General features: G+C 39.5%; 2 protein-coding genes across 2 annotated transcripts in view; both read left to right on the top strand.

Moving 5' to 3' along the window:
• The window catches only part of megf11 (multiple EGF-like-domains 11), a 128,286-nt gene that overhangs the window by 81,455 nt on the left and 30,701 nt on the right, over window positions 1-16,130 (top strand). Inside the window, exons 7-12 of the mRNA XM_072434606.1 lie at window positions 1,032-1,278; window positions 2,173-2,293; window positions 4,320-4,456; window positions 6,415-6,627; window positions 7,367-7,541; window positions 15,811-15,931. Of these exons, the coding sequence (XP_072290707.1) occupies window positions 1,032-1,278; window positions 2,173-2,293; window positions 4,320-4,456; window positions 6,415-6,627; window positions 7,367-7,541; window positions 15,811-15,931 (1,014 nt within the window). The remainder of the gene's footprint in view (window positions 1-1,031; window positions 1,279-2,172; window positions 2,294-4,319; window positions 4,457-6,414; window positions 6,628-7,366; window positions 7,542-15,810; window positions 15,932-16,130) is intronic.
• The window catches only part of rpl4 (ribosomal protein L4), a 132,736-nt gene that overhangs the window by 96,376 nt on the left and 20,230 nt on the right, over window positions 1-16,130 (top strand). The gene's annotated exons all lie outside the window — the stretch shown is intronic.

The following is a 16,130-nucleotide window of genomic DNA, read 5'->3' as shown; positions in this document are numbered from 1 at the left end:
AGTTTGTGTGACTTTGAGGTAAATATTCAGAAGTGCAAAAATATTCTTCATGAATCCTTCTGTATTTTTAGCTTGTGTGTCTGGGCAGTAAATTTGCAGAATATATTTTTTTTCACAGTTGTTGGTCCGTCTGCTCATTCATGTCAAGTCCTTGTGCTGTGACCTTTGCCCTGGTTGTCTGCGCAAACATGTGAGGGGATTGTTTTTTTCTGGGGTCATGTGCTGATTGTCACCTCTACACCTCTGAGTGGTACCTAATAAATCTAAAAGTCTTAGAAATGCCAGATTTCTATTGAGAGCCTTTTCTGTACAGTCTGTTTCTGGCCGACATTGATTCTGCACAGTGACTGGAGAAAAGTGTACATCTTGGCCAGTTACTATGTTTATGTTATTGTGAGAAGGGTCAGGTCTTGGTTTGGTCCTGGTTTGGTCCTGGTTTGGCCCCAATTCAGTTGTGCTGTAGATTGGCTCTGGTCCTCCTCTATTCCTGGTTTAATCCCAGTGTAGTCCCAGTTTTGATGTGACGTGTGTGTGAAGACAGTCGATTACTAGAGCAATTGATCACTGCACAAAATCCAATATTCAAATAAATGTTATATTATTTTTCCCCTTTGCCAGTTCCTTGGGGAGGCAGTTTAAAGTAATGTAATTAAGCCCTAATCTTACTTTACCTACATGTAATTACTGCATAAGGCTCAGTAGCTTAACATTGTCTTGACAACCTGATTGTGGCCTTTGTTAGATTAGGCATGTTCTAATATGAGGACAAGAATCTTTAAGTGTTTCTGTTCTAATGCAACCACCGTTTTAACTTCTTATTTGCCCTTTGTGAACTTTTTTACCGATTATGAGCTGGTTGACATGATCTATACTTACGCCTCTATGAATAATGTTTTCAGAGAATTAATTTCTGTGGGCGTACACTATTAATGATCCGCGTCTGCTCTCTTTAACCTGACAAATGATTTCAGATGTTTTCAAGGGTAAGTCTCATTTGTTCCTAACCTCTTTATGTCTGTGTGACCCTGCAGGTTGTGAGGCGGACTTCTGGGGACCCCACTGCACCAACCGCTGCCAGTGCCAGAACGGGGGCCGCTGCAACCCCATCACCGGTGCGTGCATGTGTATCGACGGCTACCAGGGGTGGCGCTGTGAGGAGCCGTGTGAGCTCGGCTACTACGGTAAAGGCTGTCAGCTCATCTGTCAGTGTCTGAACGGGGCGACGTGTGACCATGAGACCGGGGAATGTCTGTGTACGCCCGGTTACACAGGGGCTTTGTGAGTATATGTCAATGTGTTTTTTGTATTAAGAACTTAAACATACACGTTTTGTATTCAACTATAACATACTGAGATCATAATTTATAATAACCTGTATGATAGAAAACAGGTCCATCTTCAGTTCAATTTCTGCAGAACAGTCCAGTCTCTTCATTGTGGCATTTCACCATAGCAAGCTGCAGATTTTTTATTTAGGTGTGTTTTTATTGCTGAAAAATGGCTATTTGGCATTTTCCAACCCTATATGTGTGACCCGAAGTCTGAATCTTTCAAATAATTAGAAGTGTATGGAGAGCAGAAAACAGAAATTTTCGGATCACTTAAGCCTCAAATGTCACACAATTCAAGATTGCTCAAACATGCTTGAATATATCAATACAACTTTGAGTAAGCTTATGGTGCGTAAACACAGTTATTTTTTAATTAAAAGTTCATAAAAGTGCGATAACCTACAAAATATTTTGGCAAACAGAAAATCATCTGCCAGTTCCAGACTTGGACTTGTGACATGTTTTCTGAGTCTCTTCTGGGGCTCATGGGTCTGGGTTTTCTGAGTCTCTTCTGGGGCTCATGACTCAACATAAACATAAACACTAAACTCTGACTTGCAAGTTTGTGATGTCAGTGACTTGACTTTAGGTTAAGACTTGCACTTCACTCAAACTGCACTACAATGATAATGAGGACTTGAGCGTGACTCAGACTCAAAAAAATATGACTTGACTGGCATCTATGCTTGTTTCTGAATATGAAAATCTCATTTGGAAATGGATTGCACAATTTGCATTTATGTGTGACAAACGTTTATGCTTGTACAGTAGTTTACATTGAGACCATTATGTGTTAATGTTGATCTGAGCACTAATGCGTGTTCCATGGTGTATGAGACAGCTGTGGAGAGCGCTGCCCCTCTGGGAGTCACGGGCCCCAGTGTGAGCGCCGCTGCCCCTGTCAGAATGGAGGGGCCTGCCACCACATCACTGGAGACTGCTCCTGCCCTGTTGGATGGACGGTACTTACACACTTAACTTGGAGGGGCTGGAATTAGTGCTACATAGTTACATTTAAAAGTGAAAATGTTAATAATATATAAATGTATGTATTTATATAAAGGATATTTGTAGGCCTGTAGTCGACTAAAGAAATTATTGATTGAATAAAGACAATCTCATTGATTTGTGCATTGCTTTGTTGATTAAAAGGGGGCTTGGCACTGGCAAAAACTCTCAAAATTATTAGTATCTCCAGCAAAAACAACTTGGCATCTTCATAACTGAAAAGAGAGAACAGATCAAACTGTCCAGTCACTCCCAAAGCTGCAGCTAACACACACTTCTGCTATGATCCATATCAATCCATATAGGCCAAACTGAATAATAAATTAACTAATAAAATGACACCATCCCCTGATTAGACTGGTTGGACACGAGCAGAAGATGTGAGGTGGAGGTTGAATACCAATGAACATTAATACAAAACCACTGGCCTGATGGTAGCATATATTTAAAAACAAAATAAATTAATCTGAACCTTTCATTCATCATTAAACCAATTTTATAATCTTAAAATTAGCTACCAACCTGGAGTGTATGGACGAGGTGAACATGAGAATCTTTTATTACTTAGTTGATGAGACCAAGCATTATATTTGGATTGGTTGAGTAAATAGTATGAAAGAAATGATACCTGGGTAATTTTGTGAAATTGTTCAGTCTGATGGGAATTGTTAATAACTTTTATCTTTACTTTATTTTGAACATCAAGTACTTGTAAGTGTATGTTTTGTTTAGTTTTTTTAGCATTGCTTAAATTGCTAATAGGTGAATTATGTTATTTTTCAGGTGAAAGTCTCTAGTTCTTGTTTTGCCTGGAATGTTCCACAGTAAGGCATTAAACTTAAGTGTGTTCACAATACCAAGGTTTCAAACCCTATTTTTATATTAAGGAATGGACTCGAATTTGATACCACAATGATGACAAGTATTAGACAGTAGACAGTAATTTCCTCCACAAAATAATAGTAGTTTCTTTATGTTACCACCTATGCTTATACTTGTTCTGATTAACTCTAGATCATTTTAAAACTGTTCAGGAAATGCTCAGATTGGTCCTGTTTTTAAGTTTTTATACTTATAAAGTATCTAGTTTTGTTTCCAGTTTTACGATTAATTAGTACTGAATCTGATTTTTGATACTTTTGAATGTTAAACACATCTATCTCCATGGAGACATCACCAGGCTGAGTTACAAGTCAGATCTGTGGAGAGGCAATCACGCTCACAGTGAGAATGTATGTTTTTCAAGGTATTATTTAGCAATATATCGGTCCAGGAGTGTTCCATTGTAGAAAAATATTCAGTTGTAGTCATCTGGACTCCGCTTTAGAAAAAACTAAACGTTTCGACTCTCATCCAAGAGTCATTCTCAATCTGCAAATTTAGACCGGGAACTCAGATATTTATCCTATTCTGTGGTAGGCCCTGCCCACCGGCATCTTGTCCTTAGGGTGAACCAGGGAAGAGAAAGAGAGAGACTGGGACAAAAGGGAGACGAATAGCCCATCAAAGGACTGATAATAAACAAGAGGCTAGTTTAACATGAAACAAAGATGTGTAGTTTAGGTTGAAACCAACAACCTTTGTCATCAGGAGGGCCCGGTGGGCCCGGTGGGCCCGTGGGCAGGGCCTACCACAGAATAGAATAAATATCTGAGTTCCCGGTCTAAATTCGCAGATTGAGAATGACTCTTGGATGAGAGTCGAAACGTTTTGTTTTTTCTAATCTTTTTCTACAATTTAGCAATATAATAAATTGAATATTATAAAATGTAATGTCATATCTTGGAACATTCCAGGTAAAGCAGGTGGCGTACTCTTCTCTAGAAAAGTTACATAGTGCACATTTAAACTTTTATATTTAAAACAAAATAGCAGAAGTTACAAATGTCCTGCACTAGCATGTTTCTTTACCATTAACATTAGTGACAGTGCATAATAGTTTGTAATCAGCCTAGATGAATGTCTTTCTCTTGTGCCCAGGGTTCTGTGTGTGCCCAGCCCTGTCCCATTGGCAAATATGGCATAAACTGCAGCAAGGACTGTTCGTGCCGTAACGGAGGTGTGTGCGACCATGTGACCGGCCAGTGCCAGTGTGCTGCGGGCTTCAGCGGACGCAGGTAGCTCGCTGTGATCACTGCTGTTGTGTTCTCTTTGGAAATGGGCCACACAATGCAAGGCAATGAGTATTTCATGCAAAGGGATGCTTTTACACTTCCACACTGACCTATTCTCTTTGTTGATTCCTAATGAGATACAAACCTGGCTCTTCATTTAAAGGTCCTTTTTCAGGCTTTCTGAAAACCCATTTGGACTTCAGAACAATATCAGCTTCAACTTACAATTACCGAATGTATGGAAAACATCTTTGTTTGGGGGTCCATGACTCATTGTCAGATATTCTTTGAAAAGGGGGCAACAATGAAAAGTGAGGCATGAGAATAGGGCGCATTAGTAGAAAGGCAGTTACCAACGTCATGCCAACAGACAGATAGATGGTCTATGTGTGTAATATATTGAAATGAACAAACCTGGTGACAATGTGCAGGCTTTAAAGTGCTCAAGAATACTGACATGTTTCCCTAAAACAAATTGTTCTCAGAATTAAGGATTAGTTAATCATGCTTGCAATAATTTCGGTGTTGTTTGCTATTAGCATTACAGCATTGTGTATGATGGACAAATTGAGAATAATATAAAAGCTTTAAAAGAAGAGGAAGCCCTCAAATGGCTCACACCCGGAGGAACGACAGGAGTAAATACCCATTAGGAACTTTACGTCTGGACAGTTGGTACGTAATAGGATGTTTATATTTAATCAATCTCGTATTTCTTTGTGGACTGTGAGGTTCTGTGTCCCGGCCCGTCTATTGATCCCTCCATAGGCTGCGAGCTGTTTGGATTCTGCTCATTAATTATAAGTAATGAGCTTATATTAGCGTCTCATTGGAGAGCGCAGCTCCTTTGCCTGCTGGAGGTGCCCAGAGCTCTCGTCTTTATTAGTTCAGCTAAAGCAATCGTGTGCAGGATGAAAAGACTTCCTCCTAAAGACCTTGCCTTTACTTTATAATTTTGCAAAATTGTCCTCATTCATTTTGTCAGTGGAAGATGAGCAAAGCTGGCAGGGATAATATAAGCTTGTGTTTGCCCCCACTCTTGCTTGTAGAGAGGATAATAACACATAGATCTAAAAAAAAAACAAAACACCATGCATTTGATCATGTTATTGGGTTGTTTGTAACCATTTTGTTAGGCCTTTGAGATAGATTTTCCTCTGGAATGCACTAGTCAGTTTGTTTAGAGCCGGGAAATCCATTGTCCATTGTCACTGGTCTCAGTAGAATAGAGAATTATCTGTTCATTTCCCTCTGAGTGCTTAGGGTCTGAAGCTCAACTGACATTTTCAAGTTTTCAACCATGTTATAATGATAGTTATGTCAAAATATATGTGAAGTTACTTTTGTTTAATTGATACCTATTTAAGTAACTCTCTACCTAGACACACCTAGAACTGAACCTGCATGCTTTAAGGCCATACATTTTCCCTGAACAGTAATTATTTCAGCTCATAAATTGACTTCACTAAGCAAACGTCTTAATCAAAGTCATGTTGCTAATTGCGCTACAGATCTATTGTCCCCACTGTTGACTAATACATATATTCTGTGTGACTGTGTGTGCAAGAGTTAGCCCCCGGATAGGCTTTAGTTACCCTCTGACTGACACCTGGGTTTAAACTACTTTCTATTGTCTGATTTTATTGATCTTTATGTTATAGTCATTTTAATTTTACATTTCTCTTACATGACTCCACATGTAAAACAAAAATGCAAATGGGTGTCTATGTATGTGTATGTACATGTTCATATTTGTTATAGGAGCACAAAAAAGCACTAATAGTTGAAATTGAAAGATATGACCGGTCCATAAAACGCTCATCATCAGAAACACAGCGATTGGGGGGATGCATCCATGGACATTATGTGGCCTGATACTTTGGCCGCTACCAAAAAAAAATCTCTCCAGTTTTTAACAATGTGTCTGACATTTTGCCTGTCATTACTGTGTGCTCTCTCAGGTGTCAAGAGGACTGTCCTGTGGGCACCTATGGCCCGCAGTGCAACCAAAAGTGTCAGTGTCAGAACGGAGCCAAGTGCCACCACATCAACGGGGCCTGCATGTGCGAGACAGGCTTTAAAGGGCCTAATTGCCAGGAGAGGTTCTGTCCGCCCGGTCTGTACGGCCTCATCTGTGACAAGTACTGCCCCTGTAACAGCAGCAACACCCTGAGGTGAGTGAAGCCGCCAAACAATTCAACTATTCAAATTCAGAGAAAAAATTGTCCACAGCAAATAACAAAATGTGTAGTTTTGACTTCTATTTTGATTATTAGTGGGTCATTACATATTGCGCTTGATATGCATTGATAGACATTTCATTATCACACATTTTTATTTACAATGATATACATTTTAGACATAATAGATATTATTGCTTGGATTAATATTATTAATCCAAGCAATAATATCTAAGAAAACTCAGCTTAATAAAGGGAAAGCAAAATCATTATCGTCTTTCATTTTTCATTTTCAATTTTAATTGTGCATGATGAGAAAAATAGATCAAACCATTCATAGATATATTAAAACCAACTCAGTGTTGCAGATTTAATATGCAAATAAATCTCCAATTAGAAAAAAGATCTTTCTTTTTCCAATGTTGGAGATATTACTTTTTCTCGCTGTCTTTTCTCCATAAGACACTCATTCTGAAGTCACCTCACAGCTGTGTCATCCACTTCGGCTTTTAATCGTGACCTTGACTTCATTCATAATTTCTCAGCAGCAGCATTCATAGTTAATGCCGTGTTAATGCTCTGATTCCGGCTGGAACTATAGAAGTCAGTACAGCTGAAGGAGACAGAAAGGTCTAGTTATTGGAGCCCTGATGAATGAAGGGCGGGAGGAGCAGACACGACCCTGGTTTGGGAATGAGCTCAGGGGCTGTTGTTTTGCTGTGCGTGACTTTAGCTGCCACCCGCTGTCCGGAGAGTGCACCTGCGCGTCGGGATGGACAGGCCTGTTCTGTAATGAGAGCTGTCCTCCTGGGTTCTACGGAGAGATCTGCTCTGCGCCGTGCAGCTGTGCCAACGGGGCCGACTGCCACCCTGTCACCGGCTCCTGTGTCTGCGCGCCTGGATACATGGTGAGTTCATCCATGAGAACATATTATAATCTATCATGCTATCATTTTAACGGCGCTTGTCTCAATGAAGGTCTAATTATGCAATGCACAATATTGGACAAAAGGGATGTTATTACTTTCACTACAATGATTTCAGTCATTTAAAAACAAAAATGTTCATGCCTTATTTTACTTCTCAAACTCTGCCAAAATAAAACTTAACAGAGACAAAAGCAAGACTAGTCCAGGATAATTTAGGACTTAAAGTGGCACAATAATTAGATTGCCTATGATCCTGAATACAATTTTTTTTTATTATTTGCGAAGAGTGAGTCTGGTCTTCCAAGTTAAACTCAAATAGTACCGTGCAATCAGATTATTCTATTTGCGTGCATTGTTTTTAGTTTCTGTGACATTTTTTACCTGTGTTTTTTCTCTCTCATAAATAGCCATGTTTATTTTGATGGACGATACATGTGCTTTTTTGGCTAATCATGTTTGGACATTAAATTGCTTGGGACATTTGCTAATTTCCTATAAATATTGTTTAATCTGCTATTCACTGTTGCCCTTCAAGGCAACTGCTGTTGTGATTTTGGGCGTTACAAAAATAGATTGAATTGAATCTGAACGGATGTGAAAACGGTGAACAAACTGATATAGATCTGTAGTTAAATACTGAGAAATATCATTCTGGATTTTCCAGACAAGTATAATAATATTGAGGAACGTATTAGACATACACATCATGGTGAGAAAAAAAGTCACAACCTGGACTCAACCAAACAAATACAGTAGGTACGAGCCTCCTACTGGATAACTACTGGCTTCTCATTTCTGAAACGACCACGTTGAAAGACAAATTCCATCGTCATGGAAAATATGTAAGTGTGAAGGGTCAAATCATTGGCATTGAGGAGAGAAAACGTCTAAGAAGAAGCAGAAACCGATCTACTCCAGATCTGAACCCCAGTGAGAGTGTTTGGGACGAGCTGGAAAAGACTTTGTGCAGTGGTCACTCTCTCCATCATCAATACAAGATCAACTGTTGAAAAATAATGCAAGACTGGATGGAAATAAATATTTTAATATTACAGAAGTTTATGCTACATGCTGTCTCCTCTGAGGTTTGACCCTGCGATCCACTGATCCACTGGTAGATTGTCCACACCAGGCAGTAAAGGCTCGTAGTGCGGGCAAGATGTTACCTTCATTATCATACAGGGTGTGACCTGGACACACCCTGCAAAACAGTGGCAGTGCACAAAAAATACAAATATATTTCACTTTGATATGAAAAAATAAAATAAGCGTTTTGTTTGTTATTGTTGAAATATTCAGTTTGTTGCAATATTGATTATTATGATACAGACACATGATACATATTTCAGGCCACTTAGAATGCTCCAAAATATTTTCCAAGCAACCAGGCCAAGTTACAGGTCAGGGATCTCATTTATAAAACGTCCGTGTGTACAGAATGGGGACCAAACATCATGTACATTTTGAAAAAGACGTACGTGGGAACTCACAAGGTGCTTGCTCATTTTGTTTCATTTAAGCAGAAGTTTATCTAAAGCAGCTTCTAGTCTTCAAAACGCTGCTGTCATACGCACTAGACATAAATGTTTAATACAGACTCTCCTTAACTGGTTTATTTGCACATGTATTAGGGAGCGCATGTGAGTGCATGAAGCTGCATGTGTTTGAGTGAGCGTTAGGGCTGCATGTCCTTAGTCGTTTAGGTGATGAATTGGTTGATGATGTCTTAGTTTTTAAGATATAGATTCCTTTCTAATAATTTAAGCAAATATACAATGTAACTATATTTTTGGCATGTCCCCCATTGTACAGACAATACAACATATGTAAAGCTAAAACAAACTACATGTAATGCAGTCATTCAATGTATGCAGTTATTATCATTGGCACTGAGCAGGTTCATTCACATGATACACATGCTGTAAACACACCGGATCCTAAACTCTCACAAACAAACTCTCATTCACACCAGTATACAGCACTGGTTGGTGAAGGAATGTTTTTTTCAAAGGCGGTATTACAAACTGATAGATATTGTTAAATTATCTCACACAATAATACATATTGCAAGAAACTAAATATATTGTAACAATACTTTTCTCAAACTGACAGAAGTGTACTTCAAAAAATGATTAGTAAAATGTAATTTTTAAAAAAAAAAAAAAATATATATATATATATATATATATATATATATATATATTAAGACAATAACATTAATTGCATGTGTGTGTCACTTAAGTATATCAAACTATTGTAATTATTGAATATAACATTTTTTCTCACATCATGCAGTCCTAAAGGCGATATACTTTATTTATCACCAATATTGAACATGATCTTCTCTCCAAAATACATTTTGCACATGTTTCTCAGTGCAGTAGTTTAATCACTGAAGCCATTAGCAGCTGTCAGCCTTTAATTATTCTGTTTGTGCATTTTTTATGTATGTGTCACTTTAATAATCAATGTAACCTTGTTCGTGATATTTGGAAGGTTGATCCTGCCCAACAGACTTTGCTAGGCCTGTTTCCTTTTATTAGTGACCGTAGTAAAACGTTTTCATCACTGCGCCGGTGAGCCTTTTGTGCGCGCTATAAGGGAAGGTATGACACGTTATTATCGCATTCTACGGATGTGTTCTGCTGCTCTGCTCCACGGCACTGAGCACATTAATCTCCTGTATTTCCTTTGCCGACTATTTTACTCATGCGCCAGGCTTAGTTAAAATCTATTCCCGCGCCATCCAGAGGAAATTGAATCTTCGACCTAAATACTTATGTTTCCATTTTAGCCGTGCCAATAACCCACATTGTCCCCCTTTAACAACTGTCAAATTAGTCGAACAACTTCAATCAGTTTTCCCATTGTATTTGTGTCGAGCAATCTGAAGTCACAGGGCAGCAGAGAGGTTGCAGTTCTGCCAACATAACGTTTGAGTGGAAATTGGCTATGTCTTGCGGCGGGCCACTGTGGTGAATTGACTGTGTTTTAATTTGCTCCACCTGTTCTGCGCCGGCTGCTGGGAAGGCCTGCCAGATCCATTAAAGGGAGCTGGAGGGCAGTCAGATGGGAGCAGACACGCCGCGCTCCCACGATTGGTGTTTGTTTCTCTTGCCGAAGACAAGGCGAACCTCGCAGTACTTTTTAGACTCTTCAAGGGGACACTGGATGGATAAATATTTATTCTATATTAAATTACTTTTTATTGTTATTTATAAATAGATAAATACAAAGGAACTTACTCATTTATGAATCAACTTTGTAATCAAATTTCTTTATTCACACCTAAAAACATATATTTTTTTATGTTTAAGGTAGGTTGACAATGCCATTTTATGCTTCTTTATTTTGAATGAAGGACTGAATTTATTAAAACGTGAAAAAATAATGTCATGTCGCAAATGATAACATCGCAAGAGCCACAGTCAAAAGGAAAATTGCTCTGTTCATAGACTCTTAATGAACATTTAATGAGGTATCATCTTTGCACCCGTTTAAACCTCGGATGAACCCTCAGTCAGTTGGTCTCAGGACAAGTTCACATGTTCAAAAATGTCCTCTTCGCTGTGACCTTTGCCTCAGACACAACCTAAGTGACACTGAAAACGATGGTCAATGCAATGTCAACTAAACAAAAGCAAAAGCCACAATCTTGTGCTGTTTAAAGGTTGAAATTGCGAATAAAATTGTCATCATTTTTTGCAGAGTTTACTCATTATTTAAAACACCTTCATGTAACTTTGTAGCTACAAATTCAAGTAAATAAAAGCATGTTGTTTTTGTTTTTTATGTTTCTGTGAGTGGGCGTGCATCCATGCAAAACTGACTCTTATATGGCTTATAATAATCCACAGTGTGGCATAAAAGGTCATATGGCATATATCTATAAAGAATGTTTCAAAATATGGTTTTAACTTTCTATTTCCATGGAATTTGTTTGTTTACAGTGTCACTTTTGGGAAAACACATTGGCAAAAGTACTGAGTCTTCTTTAAAATCGCAATACCAATTAAAAACCTTATTATAGTTGTAGGATCTTACTATGTTCATCCCAAAGTGAAGAGCTTAAAAGTCAATATCCAACAAAACATATAAATGAGATGAAGATCTAATGTGGCCCTTTAACCAAAGACAAGAGTTAAAGTGTTTGTCGTGTGCAATATGTGCACTCAGCAGAAACAAACTGGTCCAATGAAGTTGATCCAAGAGCAATAAACACGTTTCGGTTACTGTGCCTTCAAGCTCTGAGTTCAGCTTAGGACTCTTGATCCTGCCGTTATTTCCATCTCGTTAAACATGTACGACCACAGTTAATTCTATGTCTACAAGAGTGGTAGCTCCTGCTCTGAAATGAAAGCAAACCAACAAACGCAATTGACAATCCTCCTCCTTTATTTAGCATGATTAGAAATGATTCTTATTTCATTTTAGCCTTCATGGAGTTATTACTTGAATCTCCACCTCAATTGTCCTTTTATTTATTTGGCTATAAGAGCCAATTATTCCAATCTAGTAAGAGTTAATTTCATATTAAGTAAGAGTAAAGAGTATTCAACATTCTGTCCTGAGTAAATAATTAGGGATAATATCTAGTTTATGTTTTAGTTTTTGCAGACTGACATACAGTCTATTTGTGCCAATTCTGGTAAATCCAAGATACAAATAAAAACCTATCAGTGTAATAATTATATTAAGAAAAACAGGATACTGATAAGAAAGTACTCTTATACACATTCCTTCACTTTATCCTTAACATTAACTGTGGCTTAAGATCAGGAACTTGTATTACATTAGATACTTTCTTTCTTCTTCATACAGAAAAGTCTCTCTTAACAAATCCCTTCCCCTCAATCACAGCGATGTTTAGTTCCTGCCCTCACCTGCCTGCGTGTTGTCACAGTGCTGGCACGTGACCATTAACTCACAGCGGGCCTCTCCAAATATCTGTGACGAACGTGATTGGTGCACGGGGCCTTTCCACAGGGGACCTCTGATAGGGTTAAGCCTCCTACTGTCGCCCTGTTCTGTCCGTCTCATTGGGGGGGCCAAACAAGCGCAGTGTGGGGCTGCCAGTGCTCCTACACGCTTGATTTATCCCCTATAATTGGACATACTCTTTTTGACTGCGACAAAGTGATTACATGTTACCTTGTTCTCCTCCTGTCCCTCACAATCACAACATTTCGACACTATAGCTGAATTATATGAAATACTTGTGTGTGCATTGTGGACATCGGATCCTGTTGATGGTGAAAACACATTTGCTTTCATCTCTTCGGGCTCTATCCTCATCGAGTAGCTCACAGGTCCGTTGTGAATCTTGAATTTTAAATGGCGAGTCACTCTTCCAGCAGATAGATGAAGTGTTGAAGAGTGATTGGTAATTAGCGCTGCCATTTGCATGTAGTCTCGACGGAAAGCGGCTTGATCAATGCTGTGTTGGCTGCAGAAAATAGCGCTCAATTGACATTAAGATCCTAATAGGCATGAGCGCAGTGGCCTGGCCTATGCTCTGTCAGCTGAGGTCTTATGCCGCTCCCGTGGACTGACAGGCTGTGTATTAATAATGATATCTCTCAAACACACTTCTTCCCAACTCGCCTCACAAGGAATTTGAATCAGTCGACTAATGAGAGGGTTGTCTATCCCCAACCAATACCGGGCCGACCAGGAAAGTCTACCCAAGTCGAGAGTCCGAGCTAGTCATTGACGCAACCCGATTCATTTGATTAAATATCTCGGATGATAACCCCACCTCCTACAAGCTCCACGGCCGAGATTATACCTCCACTTAAAAACTGTAGCCCGAGTGCTATTGTGGGCAATCTTGAATCTGTCATTTTCTCCAGAACAAAGGTTGTTACGAGCGATTGATAAAAGTTTTATTTGGAGACGAGCGCTTTCATGTGGTGCACGGGGAGGAGAGAGCCTTTAAGAAGTGCGGAGCCGCCGGCGTCCACTGCCACTGCTTCTGTCTGCCACGTTTAAAGCCAGTTCAAAATGATAATGAGAGAGTTGGTCCCCAGTGCAGAGAGGAGCGGACCGGAGCCAGCGCTATGGCTGGAACCACTAATTGGAACTCTAAATCATTGTGTCACCTGTCAGTCAGCGCCCAGCTTTGAAAGGAGAAGAGTCGGCGGGGGGGCCAGGGAGCGGCTGTGATGTGCATTGGAGGTCTGGAGTCAGGAAGAGGAAAGCTGAGGACCTCTACCGCGCTGTCTTTAAAATGAGTCATCGCTAAAGTGGTAATGAGAGGGCAGAGGAGATCAGCTTCATACACTTACAGGACTAATACGTATGTCCATGTGATCTTTCTAACATATACTATATACACGTGGATCCAGCTAACTAATGCATGTTATTTCATTTGAACTAGGAGAGAAGACATTAAAACTAACTTAAAGTGTTCATTAATCATACATTTATGCACTCAGCTATTTCATAGTCATAGAAAAATATAGCATTCTATATGTAGCATTCTGTTATTTGACTATATGGCCAAATATTGTATGTAATTATTTGCCACAAATTGATATTCATCTCAACAAAATGTTTAATTACGTACCTACAACCTTCAAAATAACTAACATAAATCCTACATTTACATCTAAAAACCTTGATGGAAGTTGTTCTTTACGTTGTTCAAATCATTTTTTGAAATTAATCATTGACTGACTAATTGACTAATGATATCTTACACCTGCACTGACGTAGATCCTACATTTAGCATGCCAGCGCCTTTCACCTTGTTAATGTAAGAGTCGTCCTCACAGCCTCCAAACGGTCTCATGTCTCCTGCCCCCTCCTCTCTCCCTGGTGGACTGAAGAGCCATCTCCAGCAGCTCTCACATTTCTCCCTCACACGTCGCTTCTCACCTCTCCGAGACGCCGCCTGTCATCTCCGGACAGGGCCATGTGTCCAGAAAACTATAACGCTGTCAATACGCTTTTACAACAACGCCCCGGGCCACCGTACAAAGCCCACGAGCCCACAGGAGGAGCTGCTTAAATTAAATAAATCAGACGAATATGATTAATAATCTAGTCCAGCCTGACAGAGGGCAGATTAAGCAGTGAGGAGCAAGAGGCGCGCAGCTGGAAACGGAGAGAGTATAGAGCGTCAACTGATGAAAGACAGACCCCCGAGATCCACAGAGGAGAGGCTCAAGAGAACATAAGACTGGCTTAAAGATACACTAACTTTTCTGTTGGAGGGTCTGCCACCTGTTCGTCTCCATGGATATGTTATTGCGGCTTGGTGAGATCACTTTCAGTAATCCATGTATCTGAGAGTATTTTGACAATTAATCGAATAACTTCTGGATAGATACGTTTAATGTGAATAATTCCAGGCAAAGCAATGACATCTCTATGGAGACAAGGAGGGGAAGATAGAATGAATGGAGGACAAGAAACAGGCAGTGGACACTATTTTTTCGTCTTATCATTTAAAAATGTGTTTATCGAGTCAGGTAGAAGTGGGAGATATTATAATGATTTATAATAATACAAATGTTGTGTTAAAAATGACCTGAAAAATAAAAATAAATGTCAAGGGTATAAAGTAATAGTTCTGCACTTTTCTGGTTAATTTTATGGTCCAGTCATGTTTTGTGCTATACTTAAACATCAACCAAGACACATTTACAAGCACAATAGCTCACATTCCTGATGCTGTGTCTAAATATTGTCTGAATATCCTCATCGAGAGACAAAAGAATATTAAGATTATTTTTTGCCATCAAACATATTTGCTCTTACCAACACCCATATATATATATATATATATATATATATATATATATATATACACCAGTCTAGGCTCGCAGGCGGGTCAAGTGTCTTGCCCAACAACAACGACAACACTATGCACGGCCCAGAATTGGAATTGACCTATTGATTGTTGACACAACCTAAATCCTTTCTATTGTATAACATATTTTCATTGCAATCTGTGTTCAATTTCATTTGTATTTATTCATCATATGTATTTTTTACAACGCCAATGCTGACATGATGGATACATACGGGCTATTTTATGAATGACATACATGGTGGTCTCACGGTATTGCCCTTAGGTTTAAACACATCTGTCGTCCCCTTGCTCAGTACAGCCCAGCACACGGCACATCTCAAAAACACAGCCAACTACAAGGGGCAGGCGGCCATGTTGAGTGTTGTTTTGATCTTGTTTCTATGTAGAGCCTTAAGTGTGTTCTCTGTTTTGCATTTGTGCCATCCTCAGGGAGAAGACTGCTCCACGCTGTGTCCGCCCGGTCTGTTCGGCCCCAGCTGCACCTCCACCTGCTCCTGTCACAACCACGCCTCCTGCTCCCCCACCAACGGCTCCTGTATCTGCAGAGAAGGTACGGCTCACGCCACCGATATCAGGACTAGGGTTGTCCGAAGCAATCCATACTCAGAACTAGATACGTATTTGAACAATTTACATCTACTTTATATCTGCCTTCCAAGATCTGATGAAATATGGGCATTGGCAAGTTGGTGTGGCCTACTTTGTTACTTGCTCCTGCCCAACACTGAAGTTAGGATATGGATTAATTT

This window comes from Eucyclogobius newberryi, unplaced genomic scaffold, assembly GCF_026437365.1.
Source record: "Eucyclogobius newberryi isolate DKJ021-1_F unplaced genomic scaffold, fEucNew1.0.hap1 SCAF_7, whole genome shotgun sequence".
Classification (NCBI taxonomy): domain Eukaryota; kingdom Metazoa; phylum Chordata; class Actinopteri; order Gobiiformes; family Gobiidae; genus Eucyclogobius; species Eucyclogobius newberryi.
The sequence above is the reverse complement of the archived record's forward strand: the minus strand, read 5'-3'. Positions and strand labels throughout refer to the sequence as shown.